The sequence below is a fragment of the Dermacentor variabilis genome, chromosome 4, assembly GCF_050947875.1.
Source record: "Dermacentor variabilis isolate Ectoservices chromosome 4, ASM5094787v1, whole genome shotgun sequence".
In the NCBI taxonomy this organism is placed as follows: domain Eukaryota; kingdom Metazoa; phylum Arthropoda; class Arachnida; order Ixodida; family Ixodidae; genus Dermacentor; species Dermacentor variabilis.
The window spans coordinates 60,526,819-60,540,341 of NC_134571.1; the positions used below are offsets into that span (position 1 = coordinate 60,526,819).

At 40.8% G+C, this 13,523-nt stretch overlaps 1 protein-coding gene across 6 annotated transcripts in view; it reads left to right on the forward strand.

The window, feature by feature from the left end:
- HERC2 (E3 ubiquitin-protein ligase HERC2) overlaps positions 1 to 13,523 on the forward strand; it is a 181,397-nt gene that overhangs the window by 49,054 nt on the left and 118,820 nt on the right. For all 6 annotated transcript variants that reach the window (XM_075689247.1, XM_075689251.1, XM_075689248.1 and 3 more), the window contains exons 19-23: positions 270 to 439; positions 1,210 to 1,418; positions 5,706 to 5,861; positions 8,481 to 8,858; positions 12,363 to 12,454. In XM_075689247.1, coding sequence (XP_075545362.1) covers positions 270 to 439; positions 1,210 to 1,418; positions 5,706 to 5,861; positions 8,481 to 8,858; positions 12,363 to 12,454 — 1,005 coding nt within the window. The remainder of the gene's footprint in view (positions 1 to 269; positions 440 to 1,209; positions 1,419 to 5,705; positions 5,862 to 8,480; positions 8,859 to 12,362; positions 12,455 to 13,523) is intronic.

Sequence of the window (13,523 nt, forward strand, 5' to 3'; positions counted from 1 at the left end):
CTTAGCATGGTACTCCAGTCTGTTAATGTAATTGTAATCTAAGTTACAGTGCCTAGAGTCAACAGCATATCTTCCTGCTTTGCTCGAAGTTATTAATAATGTGTGGGGTCTAGCATTCTGCCCATACATGAGAAGTGCATCCAAGAAAAACTACCAGCAGCAAAATTTTATATTTATTGTAGTAAGATGTGACTAAGTGAGCGTTGGTGAGTCTGTGTGATGCACATAAAATTGTGGGATGTCTATAAAGCAGGCACCTTTACCTTCAGGAAAAGGAGACCATGCCAGACAGGCAGCTTTCGAAGGAGATGACCAGCAGCGGAGAGCAGCTCATGTCGGACCAGGCGGTTTTGGAATCGGAGACAAAGAGGAGCCAGGTGGTTTCAGAAGATGCATCAGCTGCAATTCCACTGCTGCACCTTGTCAAACAGCTGCTGAGGTAATATGCCATGCAATGATATACAGCATTATCATAGACTAGTGCACTTTTAAAAGAAATTGTTAGTGTGAGCGATTCCTTAGAAGCATAGATCCACTAGATCTCGCAAGAATGTTTCATGGTGGCTATGCCACTGTTTCACACCACATTTTAACTTTAAGTTATGTGTAAAAGGTTTTCTACCTGATCTCATTTCATTCTGGCCTACTTGTACATGTCTTCAGGACACTCATCGGTAGTGCAAGTTTTACTTGCAGACTTACCTGGCAGGTACTTGCGTTTGTTGCTTTTATATTCATAACAATTATGTTACTCCTCTTAACCTTTATAATGCCTGCACGAAGGGAGACCTGAGGTCTGAGCTGGTATACTGGTGATAATGTGCAGCCACAAGTTACTGCTCCTATTTGCAATATTCTTTATTTAGGAATCTAGGGCACCTGTTTCATGAGGTGTACATTATTTCTACTTTAAAGGTACTACAAGATGTAGCCTTTCTGTTTATGCTAAAATAATGAGGCTAATTGTTTTGTGATATGTAATTATTCAATGTATGATTAGATTGGATTCTTTAGACCACAGGGAAGAGTCTCATTGAGCAGAACTTGCGTTAGCAGATCTCATTGACATTTATATATTCATAGTCTTCAGGAGTCGACAGCAACTCAACAGTACGTAACAGAACAGAATTATGTAATTTGGGATCTTTTCCATTTGTGTTCTTCACTTTAACACGTGGGATATCTGCAATTCTGGTGCTTGTGGAACAGGAACACTGCTGTGCAGACCATGGCAAAGCTGCAGAGCTTTTTTCCTGAGAATGCAAGCTCTGGCTCTCAAATGGCTGGGTGCTCTCTGAAGCTGAACCTTGACCAAAAGGAGCGTTCTCCATCACTGGATCTTCTGCTGAGGTTCCAGAGGTTGTTGCTGGGCCAACTGTACCCTCGTGAGGAACAGGCGGGCTCCTCTGCAAGTCTTGGTATGTACTGTTGTAGGATTGGTAATATAGATATGCTACTAACCAGTTAATCGATTATGTATCCCCCAACATGATTAATCTTCATCAATGTCCACCTTTCATGTTGTCGACCTAATCGATTGCGCCTGTTCGATTAGTCGTTTTCAAGAGTTCGACAGGAGTGGCACGAAAGTGTTGAAATCATACTAGAATGGCAGTGCACGAGCAGTGACTGTGCGGCTGTAGTAGAACGACTGTCCCGAATGAGGCCATGCCAAGTGCTTCCCTCTCTTCCTCCATGCCGCACATGCCACCACACCAACCGAAGCTGCAGACTTCTCCTCGCAATTCAAGGCATACTATAGCAACCTTGTCATTGGTGGTTGTGCCACTCCCAGTCCACTAAACGCATGGCACATCATGCATGCTGATTTGGAGCATGTATTTGACACAGTGATGGAGTTCATGTCGATTCTAGCAAATCTATAATGTCCAAGCACGTATTCTCGCGTGCTGGCTGTGTGGTCATTCAAAGAAGGTGTCGGTTTCACCCAAAAATCCCAGCCAATTGACATTCTTTCGCTCTGTAGAAAAGAGCATGTGATTTAAAATCTTAAACCAGTAATCTTATTTTCCCCAGTGTATATTGCAATTTCTTGCATATTTCAGTTGGACTTCACCTTTCACTTTTGCCATTTTTCTTATTTCTTGTTTAACTGTACTGTACAGGGATTCACTAGTGCCATGTATCTTAATTCTACACTAAGTGCCATTTTATAACATATACAGTAGAACCTCTTTGATATGTTCCTGTACATACATTTTCCCAGTGCCAACATTCGCAATGGAGAACACAAAAAATGGCTCAATAAGAGATACACTCAATTTTTACCGGTTCATACGTTCTCGAAACACACAATTTTACAGCACCAACATTCAGTATGTTGCTAAACTGCGATCGTATGATAAGTATTCCGGCCGCTAGATCCCATGTAAACAAGAAAATGCGCAAGGCAAGTGCGATGGAGAACAGTATATAGCGGCCCACCGCGGCAGCTTCACTGCAATACTCGCCCGCTTGTCTCACGAGAAAACACCAGTGCGCACTCAGTTTTTCGTTTCAGTACCAGCAAATCTCCACGGTCGTTGCACATGGCATTCACAGCTATCACCGCGAATCCTATTGTGATAAGCATTTTCGCCTATCTGGGGCGCTATAACGTAAAGCTATTCCAGACTTTTCTATTCCAGTTATGCAATCAGTGCTCCGCGATTAGTCAAAAACATTTTTGGACCACCCCTATTTCGCCTGTCTGTCATGTGACGTCATGAAAACCGCGACTCTGATTATGCATGTTTCTACCGAACAAAAGAAAAATAATTATTTCTGATTCAACGCCTTTTTGCCATTAGCTCTCATCTATTGGTCAGAAGGTTTCAGGCTGCACCCACCTCACCACTCTATCACTCGACGTCACAAAACTGCGAAAATTAATTGCGTCAAAGTGATGTGTACGTGTTAAAGATGCATTAATATGTCGAACAAAACTGGATTTTTTTTTCTGTATAGCCGGAGACTGCGCCATTCCGAAAGGAATAGAAGATGACGGCCGCTGATCGCTCAGGCACTGGCCACTCACACTTGCCAGAGAGCATGGGTTTATTTGTGTATAAGAAAATTTTTTGGCTGGCCATATAACATTATCGAGCCCTTTTGGCACGTGTACAACATCGCTCTGCCAACTCTTCTTTGCTGAGGATCTGTTTTAGCAGCTTTTTTAACTCTCCGTTACATGCCGCTGTGATTTTAGACAAGCCACTGCAAGCTACCTAAGTAAAGGAAAGTGGACCAATCGCGAACATTGGCCACTGCCTCTTCATCTGGTGATCTATTTTCAGTGCGCTGGATCGGCCATATCTAAACTCTCTCCACTTGAGCGTGCTCCTCACCTTTTGTCAGCCAATTAGATAAGAAAAACCGCTCAATGTAGGCAATGTTATTAGTTTTGAAAGCAAACAAAAGTGACCTCCTATAAATGAGGATAGTGTTTGATTGGGCTGTTCAGGCAACGCTGTGGGTCACCACCTGATGCTTGCGTCGGCGGTTACATAAATTTGACATCAAGAGAGTGGAATAAAAACATATTGGAATTGTTTTATGTTATAGGGCACCTGTTTCACAGCATGTGGTGCCGTCGGAAGCGTAGCACACGCTTTTAATTGGTGATAACCTATATGCGACGCTGTTCCTTGCTGCAGACTGCGATCGTATACGTTTTCTGGCCACTAGATCCCACGTGAACAAGAAAAGGCGCCAGGCATGCATGATCGAGAACAGTATATAGCCACCCGTCTGACTTGAAAATGACGGTGCACACAGTTTGTTATTTCTGTACCAGAAAATCTCCATCCGGGTCCTTGCACGCCGCATTCACAGCTATCGCCTCCAAACCTATTGCGATAGGCATCTTCACTTATCTATTTTCCAGTGTGTGGTGCATAGTGCCATTGGTAGCCTACTGCATGCTTTTAGTAGGCGATCATCCAAACGTGCCACCTTTCCCTGCTGCAGGCAATGCGATGTGGACATCATGGTTCATGGTGACGGCATCCCGCATCACCCACCAGCTCAATTTCGCTTTGGTTTCCCGCCGCCCTCTTAAATTTAATGCAGTAGGAAAACAACAAAACGCGTCTCCGGCCACCCGGGCGCCACTGCGCACGTCGGCCGGCCGCAACGATCTACGCGACGCTTTGCATTACATAGATGTCAAAAATAGTTGAGTCTGTCCATTTTTTTTTACTTCGGATTGTACGTTTTGCCAGTTAGTACGATTCTTTCTCGCATTTTTTTCCAAAGCATATGGACGAGGCTCTACTGTATTGTTTATTTTTTCAAAAGCCACTTTGGTGCAAATTATATATTGTCTTTAACAAGTTAAAGATTATCCTTTATTAAACGTTTGTACACTTGCATTTCAAACTTGGTTCCACCTCTCAAACATTAATATATGGTCCTACAAAAGTTGATAACCATCTTTCAACCTCATTAAATGTGCCCGGCAAAAATTTTGATTAATCAATTAATCGATGAAAAGCCCTGATTTGAAAGCAAATAATTGATTAAGGACTAAAATGATGAATGATTAATTAATCGAACAAAAATATTAATAGACTACCTTGTACTCTTTACATTTATTTGGCCTAAATTGCCAGTATGCTTGGAACTGAGAGCAACCATTTGCATTATGTGGACAGTAGAGTGACTGGTGTCATTTAGATTGCTTTGCAAACTATGTCCACAAGATGTTACAAACACTTTATTTACTGATTTGTTGTACGTGAAGTAATGACTTCTACGTATTTATGCCCACTGTAGTCATTGCATTCTACTGTCAACTCACTGCACATAAAGCATCATCTATGAAAGTTTGCTCGGCTTCTTGCCTGAAGTTTCACTGCTCACCTGGATGTGTAAGGTGGATGATTTTAAGCAAGAGCTGGAGTGAGATTGTGCAAGCACCTCACTTTCCAAACGTTTGCTGTGCTTCCTATATCATCGGATAGGGGGTGTTCACCTAGCTAAGCATATGATCACTGGCTGCAGCGAATCACGAGAGTGCAAGCAAGTGTTCGTAAAGCGAGATGCTTGCACTATCTTGCCCACGAAGTAAATAACACAAGGACATGCTATATTATACGGAAACTTGATTGTTGTGGACAACACAGATGATTCTAAGTGGTGTAATGGGGGATTTGAAACTATCAGAGTACTGATATATCTTGTTGTTCTAGCCAGTGGACCATTACATTCAAGCAGTACTTGGATAAAGAGACAATAAGAAATACAGCACAATGCATTGCTGTGTATTTTCCACCCCCCCCCCCTTTTTTTTTGCTTGGCTTCATTTCTGTGCTTCTTTAAGTGTCATCAAAATAAATGTACAACTTTGGAATTTCATGAGCACACATAGTTCGCACATATGTGAAGAAGAATATGTTCAAGGAAAACTAAAAAGGTTGACACCAGTAGCCCAAGAGGGCAGTCACTGCCCATGCCATGAAACACAGTTTTTTTTACGAAACATCACAGTGCTGCTGAGACAAATATTATATTGCAGCTTTCCATTAAGTCTAATGTATTGTGTGTGAATGTGGCTGTCCTTGGCTATGTTTTAAGTTCATAGTGCTTTGGCCACAGGCATGTTAAGCCAGACTGTCCAAGACGTCACAGTGATCATTGATTATTTAATGTTCATAACACGTTTATTGGCGGCAGCATACTATGTCTCATCATTCCTGTTACAGATACTGAAACCTGTGGAGCTGCATCACTTCTTTGGAAGTATGTGAGCCTTGTTGCCTGCCATGTTGAAGATATCCTCTCTGTTGCTTCAGTTCTTGGCTCACTTTCGCCACACCACTTCGCACTTGCCGCTTCCATCCTTGAGCAAGAACTTACAGGTTTGGGAGTTTGTGTATCATTCTCATTTTACTGCTCTTCTAATGCAGCATGCATTGCTGCATTTCACTTGTGTTACTCGTTATATTGCTGGTATTGCTCACTGAAATGCCGACCTAAGCCTTCACAGGGTCTAAGCTCTGAAAGACATTAGCAGGGCTCTGGAATTATATTTTGCATGTTAAATTTCACAACATTTGTTAATACCGTGTGTGTGTTGACATAGAAATAAAACATAATCTTCATATTGCAAATCATTTAAATGCGAATTATACCACCATGATGGCTTAGTGGCTATGGTGTTGCGCTGCTAAGCACAAGGTCGAGCGATCAGATTCCGGCCGCAGCAGCCGCATTTCGATGGGGGTGAAATGCAAAAACACTTGTGTCTCATGCATTTGTGGCACATTAAAAATCCTTAGGTTTGCCAAAATTTTCAGTCCCTCACTACAACATGCCTCATAATCAAATTTTGATTTTAGCATGTAAAACGCTAGAATTCAATTCAATTCACTGAAATGTGAATTTTTTATCCAGCGCATTTCACTATTTCCATGAGCAAAGGATTACCTTCTTTAGTCAAATCCACTTATGATGGTTCCATTTATGACAAATGCTCATTATTATGGTGTGATTGTCATAATTTTTATGTCACTGATAGCACAATGTGCCGAGTAGAATGAGGGCATGCAAACTAGTACCGTATTTGCATGATTCTAACGTGCTCCTTTTTTTAATAAAAAGTGCATTGAAATTTGCGTGAACATTATAATCGTAACTAATTCTACTCAAAATCAAAAATAAAACCGATTCTCGCTCAAAAAGAAAAGCTTGATGCTAGCCACACTGTCATCAAACAGATGTTTTTTAATGTCGGTTTGTGGTCGTCATTTTCTAGTTTGCTGTAAGTGTGGCCTTTCTAATGCCTTAAATGGAACTGAAGATGACTTTCTGTGGTCGGTAGACAATGAAAAGGAGGTGTCATCGGACTACAGTAGCAACTAGCCGATAAGATTCAGCTGTGTGTGTGTCTGTTTGCCTTTGTATGTTCCATAATGTTGTTCCAACACGGTACACGTCGACTCAGATTCCATTACTTGATGTGTGTAGTAAAATTGGCACCAAGTTATTTTTTTAAATATTTGGGCAGTAATATAGCTGCGCTTTACAATCATGGCTGCGGTAGAATTCTGCAAATACAGTAACTAATTTAAGGAGAGACGCTGCTTTTTCGAGCTGAAAATTGGACAAAACATCTTTTTATGTTCCCTTGCTCTAAGCTGGGGCAAAGCATTTATTTTTCCCTGATTGGACTCCAGTGTCATCCTTGATAAATTTAGCCGTTGTCATAATTACCATGAACATGTCGTGAATTGTTTTTCGTTGTTATCTCAAAAAGTATTGCTGATGTAGTCACAGTTTTGAAGTGATAATATTTCTGGTTCTACTTATCCTATCACAATAATTATTTTTGTCAGAAAGGTATGCAATTGGAGAGTCCAGTAGGCCTATAATATGAAAAAAATATTATTACAGAAATTTTCAGAAAGTAATAATTTGTCCTGGGTGTACTATAGGTTCTTACTTTAAAAAGATTGCCATGCTATTACTTTGGCTCAAATTAGTCTAGAGCATTCAGTCTGTATCATTGCAAGCTGTGATCATTCATAATTTTTACATGTCTATATTTATTACGCCATATATAGTTAAGTAAACAGCTCATTTTCAAGCAACTTATAAAAAAAAAACAGATTTATTTTTAATTTCTTGGAAGTTGTTTACTCTGCAAGAAAATAAATGCACATCTTAAACTAGCACATTGAAATACTTAAACTCGGCAAGTTTCATCAGTATTTACCCAGAAATTAAAAAAGTATATATATTTGAAGCACAGGGTCACTTCTTAGAATGAAAGTACTACTAGCCCCCTTTCACTGGTCCAAAATATATACATATACTATTGTCAATGCATCCAGTCTCCTCCTCCTTCTCTTTTTTTCTTTCAGTTTTCATTTACCCTACATGTATGACCAAGGGCATGACTGAATGGGGCATGCAAGCCTGTCCCTCATAGTAGTGCTGACCTAAAGAGATCTGCTAACCTAAAAGGCTGCGTAGTTTATGTTAGACTAAGCTAACATAAACTATGCCGCCTTTTAGGTTAGCAGATCCTTTTCACCAAGTCAAGGCTTTACTTTTCTTTTTCGAATGTTTTAATTAGTGTTGGTGCTTGAATGCGTAATTGTAAAATGTTTTTTTTTTTGTATAGTATGACCAACCTAAGCATGCTATATTTTATGCCACAAATTTCATCATTTCATCATTGACTGCATAGGAGAAAACAGTAGAGACGAGGTAAAGAAAGTCTCGTTACTTCCCTCTAGGTCACCTGGTATGAACAGTCATCTATTTTTAAGTGTGAAGTTGCTAACCAATTCCTAGAGTCCGTAACATCGGTCGCAGAAACTGTTCCTAGGCCTATTATCATCATAACCGTTAATGGCACTGACTCCAGATGTATCGCACCAGTTCCTAAATTAATGGTGTTAAGAAAACAAGACCACAAACGGTTAGTGTCATTAACCCTGCCTGTATGGCATGGGCATCGCTTTCGCTTGCAGGTGTCCTGCTTCCAGAACTGCTTGTCTCCCTTGTTCTCCTGGAGAGCACTGTGCCCGAGATGATGCATGTTGTGGATGCTGCACCATTGTTGTCACCACTTCTGGAGAGCCTTGACTGCTTCAATCAACTGGCTCCAGGGACCCACCTAGAAGACACGCAGGACCTGTCGTGGCCAGGGGTTGGAGGAGGCACACTGACACCACCGCCACTGAGTCGGCAGGGCCCCACAGAAGATGTGCTCATGTTGCGCAAAGCAGACGTGGAAAACCATAACCGAGATGGGGGCCTCTGGATTGTCATTGGAGGCAGGGTGTATGACCTGCAAGAGTTCAGACTATCTGCTCCCTGTGGTGCTGATATTTTTGCAAAATATGCCGGTGAGTTCTGGTGTTGATGTTGATCTAGCTTGGAAATGTTTTCAGACCCTCGTTCTAAAGTAGTTGAGTACCACCAGGATGCTTCAATGGCAAACTGGATTAAAACTCTGGCTTTATAATAAGCAAGGAAAATTTGAACACCAAGGAACCTAGATATGTCCTCAACAACAAAAGCTTCTGAAGAGGCTAGCTTTCATATCAGCACTGTGGAAAGACTTTAATAAGCTCATCAACGAGCAGCAATTTTCACTGCCACAAGCGCAGGTTGAAAGATAGGTGCATGATGAAATTTTGGGCCAGAAAGAAAATCCATGTGAGTGGTGGTGTAAGCATAGTGCCAACTGTTGGCTTGGCTAACAAAAAGATACCTGCCTATGCCAGATATTAGTGTGTCCAGTGTGCAGTTGCTTTCAGTGTCTAAAGAAATTGTGATATGCAGAAGAATGTCACTGCTCCCCAAACATATTGAGCAGCTGTCCTTCCTTCATGGCAACATTAAATAACTACAGTTATAAGCACTGTTCAAAAAGTGTTGTACTAGAGAAATTTATTGACACGAAGCATAATTTTCATGTGCGTTATTTGCTGTGCTTGCTTGCTATTTTCCTTTATGCCTCTGGTTGATGAAAAACATTTCATTTTTGAAAAACCAATAATATTCATATTCAAAAGATATTCGATTCACACTTGGTTTTCCTTATTTGAATTTGTTTTGAAATTGAAGATTTGAAATTCGCACACCCCTACAAAAAAAGATTTAAAGCGATGCTTTCTTACGAATCTTCCTGCACTTTCCTGACCATGGCTGCTGCGTGCTGCTGCTGTCTAGCTGAATAGATCAAACCTTAAGAAAAAAATTATGTGCCCAATTGTGGGGTGGAACCGCTGTACTCTAGCACAGCAGCCCAATGGCCTAAGCATTAGGCCACAATCGCACATATATTTTCATAGTGCCAATGCCAGCTAGCTTATTAAAGTGATCGCCGCTTGTGTCACATGCATGTGCCTGAGAGCACATGCATCCGCACCAGTTTTCTTTACACCAATGATGCAGGAATCAAATGGGCAAATTTATAGCATTTGGTTAACTGCTTCACATAATAAATTCCGAGATTTACATTGGATCTACATACATTCTTTTACAACCTGAATGTACAGCCTGTATTGCACAATTTGTAGGCCATGCACACCGATATGGAGGTCAGCTCATGCAGGTCATACCATGCAGCAAGAACTGAGGTTAAACAGTGCGAAAAAGACAAGGACACAAGGAAACAAATACCACAGACAAGCGCTGACTACCAACTGGAAGTTTATTTGAAATTCACCGGACATTTATACCTTTTTCAGCATAGGCCTGCACACGCCAGTCGCAAAACATCTGCAAATCAGCAACATTATAATCTTTCATCCAAAAATGTTATTTCTTTTCCAGACAAGGCAAGAGAAGGAGTGCTTACACATTTATCTCTTTCCTTTTTAATGTGATAAGCCTCTACTATTTCCCTTTCCCTCTTACCTTTTCCTTTCCCCATGAATTTTGTCTTTTCAAATATGGTGCTGCAGTGACACTTGTTACAGTGTCCAGCTAAATGACTCCCATAGCCATTCTTTAGGTTACTGCTGTGCTGACGAGCTCTTTCATTGAAGCACTGTCCCGTTTGACCTATATAAGATTTTCCACAGCTGAGCGGTATCTGATAGATAATGTTGCGCCTGCACTCAATGAAATGAGTTTTATGATTTGTGGTGCACAGGTGCCTTTTGTGCTTGTTCATGCGATTACATATCGAGGAGAGCTTACATGCGGCACTGAAAACCAAATTAATATTATGTCTATTGGAAGCTTTCTTTAGATTGTGTGACTTCTGTAAGTATGGCACCACGTGCGCTTGTCTTTTGTCTTTTCTTTTCTTTTTGGGAAATTTCGGAACTTCTTTTCTCTTTCTGCAAAATGGCTTCGCATACTGAAGTGATCACAGAACTGGGAAAGCCTGCCTTCTGTAATCGCACTATCTGATTTAAAAAACTTTTTACTAAGTGCTGCCTTAATGCACGTTGTTACTATGCTTCTCTTAATGAATTTAGAGTGTGCGCTGTCGTAGCGCAACAAGGTTTTCTTAGATCTGGGGTGATATCCCCAGCATACATGCTCATCCAAACAAAAACAGAGGTTAATATCTAGAAACTGAATACGGTTGTTAATTGGCAATTCATACGTGAACTTAAGTCCTCCCGATGAGTTGATGAACAAGTCCAAAATTTCTTCCACCACGTCATGAAAACGCATTCAGGTATCTTTCTTCATAACAATTAAGTAGTCGTCAACATATCTAAACATTCGCATTACAGGCATGTCCACAAACTTAGCAGAAATTACATTGTCAACCGAGGATAAAAAAAAATTAAACTTCAATTAAACTTCCAGTTGGCAGTCAGCACTTGTCTGTGGTATTTGTTTCCTTGTGTCCTTGTCTTTTTCGTGCTGTTTAACCTCAGTTCTAAGTATGAACCAACTAGCCCTCTTCAAGATCTTACTCATGCAGCAAACTTTGGCGGTGAGGAAATTGATTGATCTTATGTCACTGGATTCAAGTCCCTTGAGCCTTAACAATGCAGTACATTTGTCACAGTTTCACTGATAGCTGACTTGTAATAATTTTAGCTACCTATGTAGCGATAGGAAATTTGCATTTGGGTCATTCCACCTCGAATGTCTCAAGCATTGTGCCACTTCATCCTTAATTTCAGTAAGAAAGAGTTTGGCTGTTTAGTGTAGCATGGATACTGTTTCCCCAAAATTGTTATGCTAAAAATGTTTTTTTCATTCTGAGACTGCTATGTGAAATTTGTGTTCGAGGACAAAACTGCGTCTTCCAAAAAAATTTATAAGGAATGCTTTTTCTTTGCTTTTTTACAACAGCAATTTTTATAGAATGTACATGCTATTTTTCTCTACCATCTACATACACTATGTTTTTGTTGTTTCTCAATTACAATGTCTTGTGCATTCATACATTTGTGATATTTATTAAAGCATGTTTCTATCTGCTGCTCTGTGCAAGTATTTTGGGGATTGTAGGGGAGTTGTACATTGCTGTTTAGAATCGTTTTCAGGCAGGATAAGGGTGAGAACTTTACGAGCAGAGAAGCTATAGGTTCCTGATTATATTGCACTTAGTGTTACACTGACGGAAGATATAACGGACAAATATTTGGTTATGAACATAGTGTTCTGGCCCATTTTTATGTCGAAGTTGTGCATTAAGGTTATCCAAGTAAAGATATTTCTGATCGAGCATAAAATAGAGCATTTTATTTACAAATTTATTTATTTTTACCAGCAATTGTTTTTAAACATGTAAAAATTGTTTCTTTAGCTGTGGTCCTGACGTCATCTTACATTGTTCCTGACAACTCAATGCAATTACTAATGCAAAGTTTACAATGCAGAAGCTTGTTTTGTATACAGATGCATGGATTAATTATTCTTATTTTCTTCAGGTCGAGATGCAACACAAGCTTTTGAAGCCGCCCACCACTCAAAAGAAGCTAGAGAAATGCTGAGCTCCTTTTTCGTGGGAAACTTTGTTGATGTAAGTTTACTGTTTATTAGGTAGGTGACTCCTGTTTTCTGTCATTTAGGAGCACGTCCTCAAATTTACAGTGTTGAGCACACAGCAACCTGTTTTATGTCTGTGCAATGACAAATTTAGTACATAGGTAACTGCAGTTTACGATAGGTAGTGAGGCACTGTAAGTGGTAAGGGAATACATCTACTTAGGACAGGTAGTGACTGCGGACCCGGATCATGAGACTGAAATAATCAGAAGAATAAGGATATGCTGGGGTGCGTTTGGCAGGCATTCTCGGATCATGAACAGCAGGTTGCCATTATCCCTCAAGAGAAAAGTTTATAACAGCTGTGTGTTACCAGTACTCACGTACGGGGTAGAAACCTGGAGGCTTACGAAAAGGGTTCTACTTAAATTGAGGACGACGCAACGAGCTATGGAAAGAAGAATGATAGGTGTAACCTTAAGGGATAAGAAAAGAGCAGTTGGGTGAGGGAACAAACGCGAGTTAATGATATCTTAGTTGAAATCAAGAAAAAGAAATGGGCATGGGCAGGACACGTAATGAGGAGGGAAGATAACTGATGGTCATTAAGAGTTACGGAATAGATTCCAAGGGGAGGGAAGCGTAGCAGAGGGCGGCAGAAAGTTAGGTGGGCGGATGAGATTCAGAAGTTTGCAGGGACAACATGGCTACAATTAGTACGTGACCAGGGTTGTTGGAGAGGTATGGGAGAGGCCTTTGCCCTGCAGTGGGTGTAACCAGGCTGATGATGATGATTATGAACTGCAGTCACCGACTGATTTTTGGACATGCTCAATAATTCGTACACTTTTGTGACACCGTCACGTACCTGATAGAGCGAATGTATATGAAATGGAAATTTTGGACATGGAAACACTTTGCCACCCAAATTTCCGGACTTGTTACTGTGACCGTAGGTCTGAAAATGCATTAATCGAAGCCACCACCGCCACCATTTTGATTATCTCGCAGGCTGGAAACGGCGCTCTTGAATGCCAATCCACTGGCAGCCGCACTCACTACCATGGCAAAGCTAGGCCTAGCTGCTTCAACGTTCGCTACGA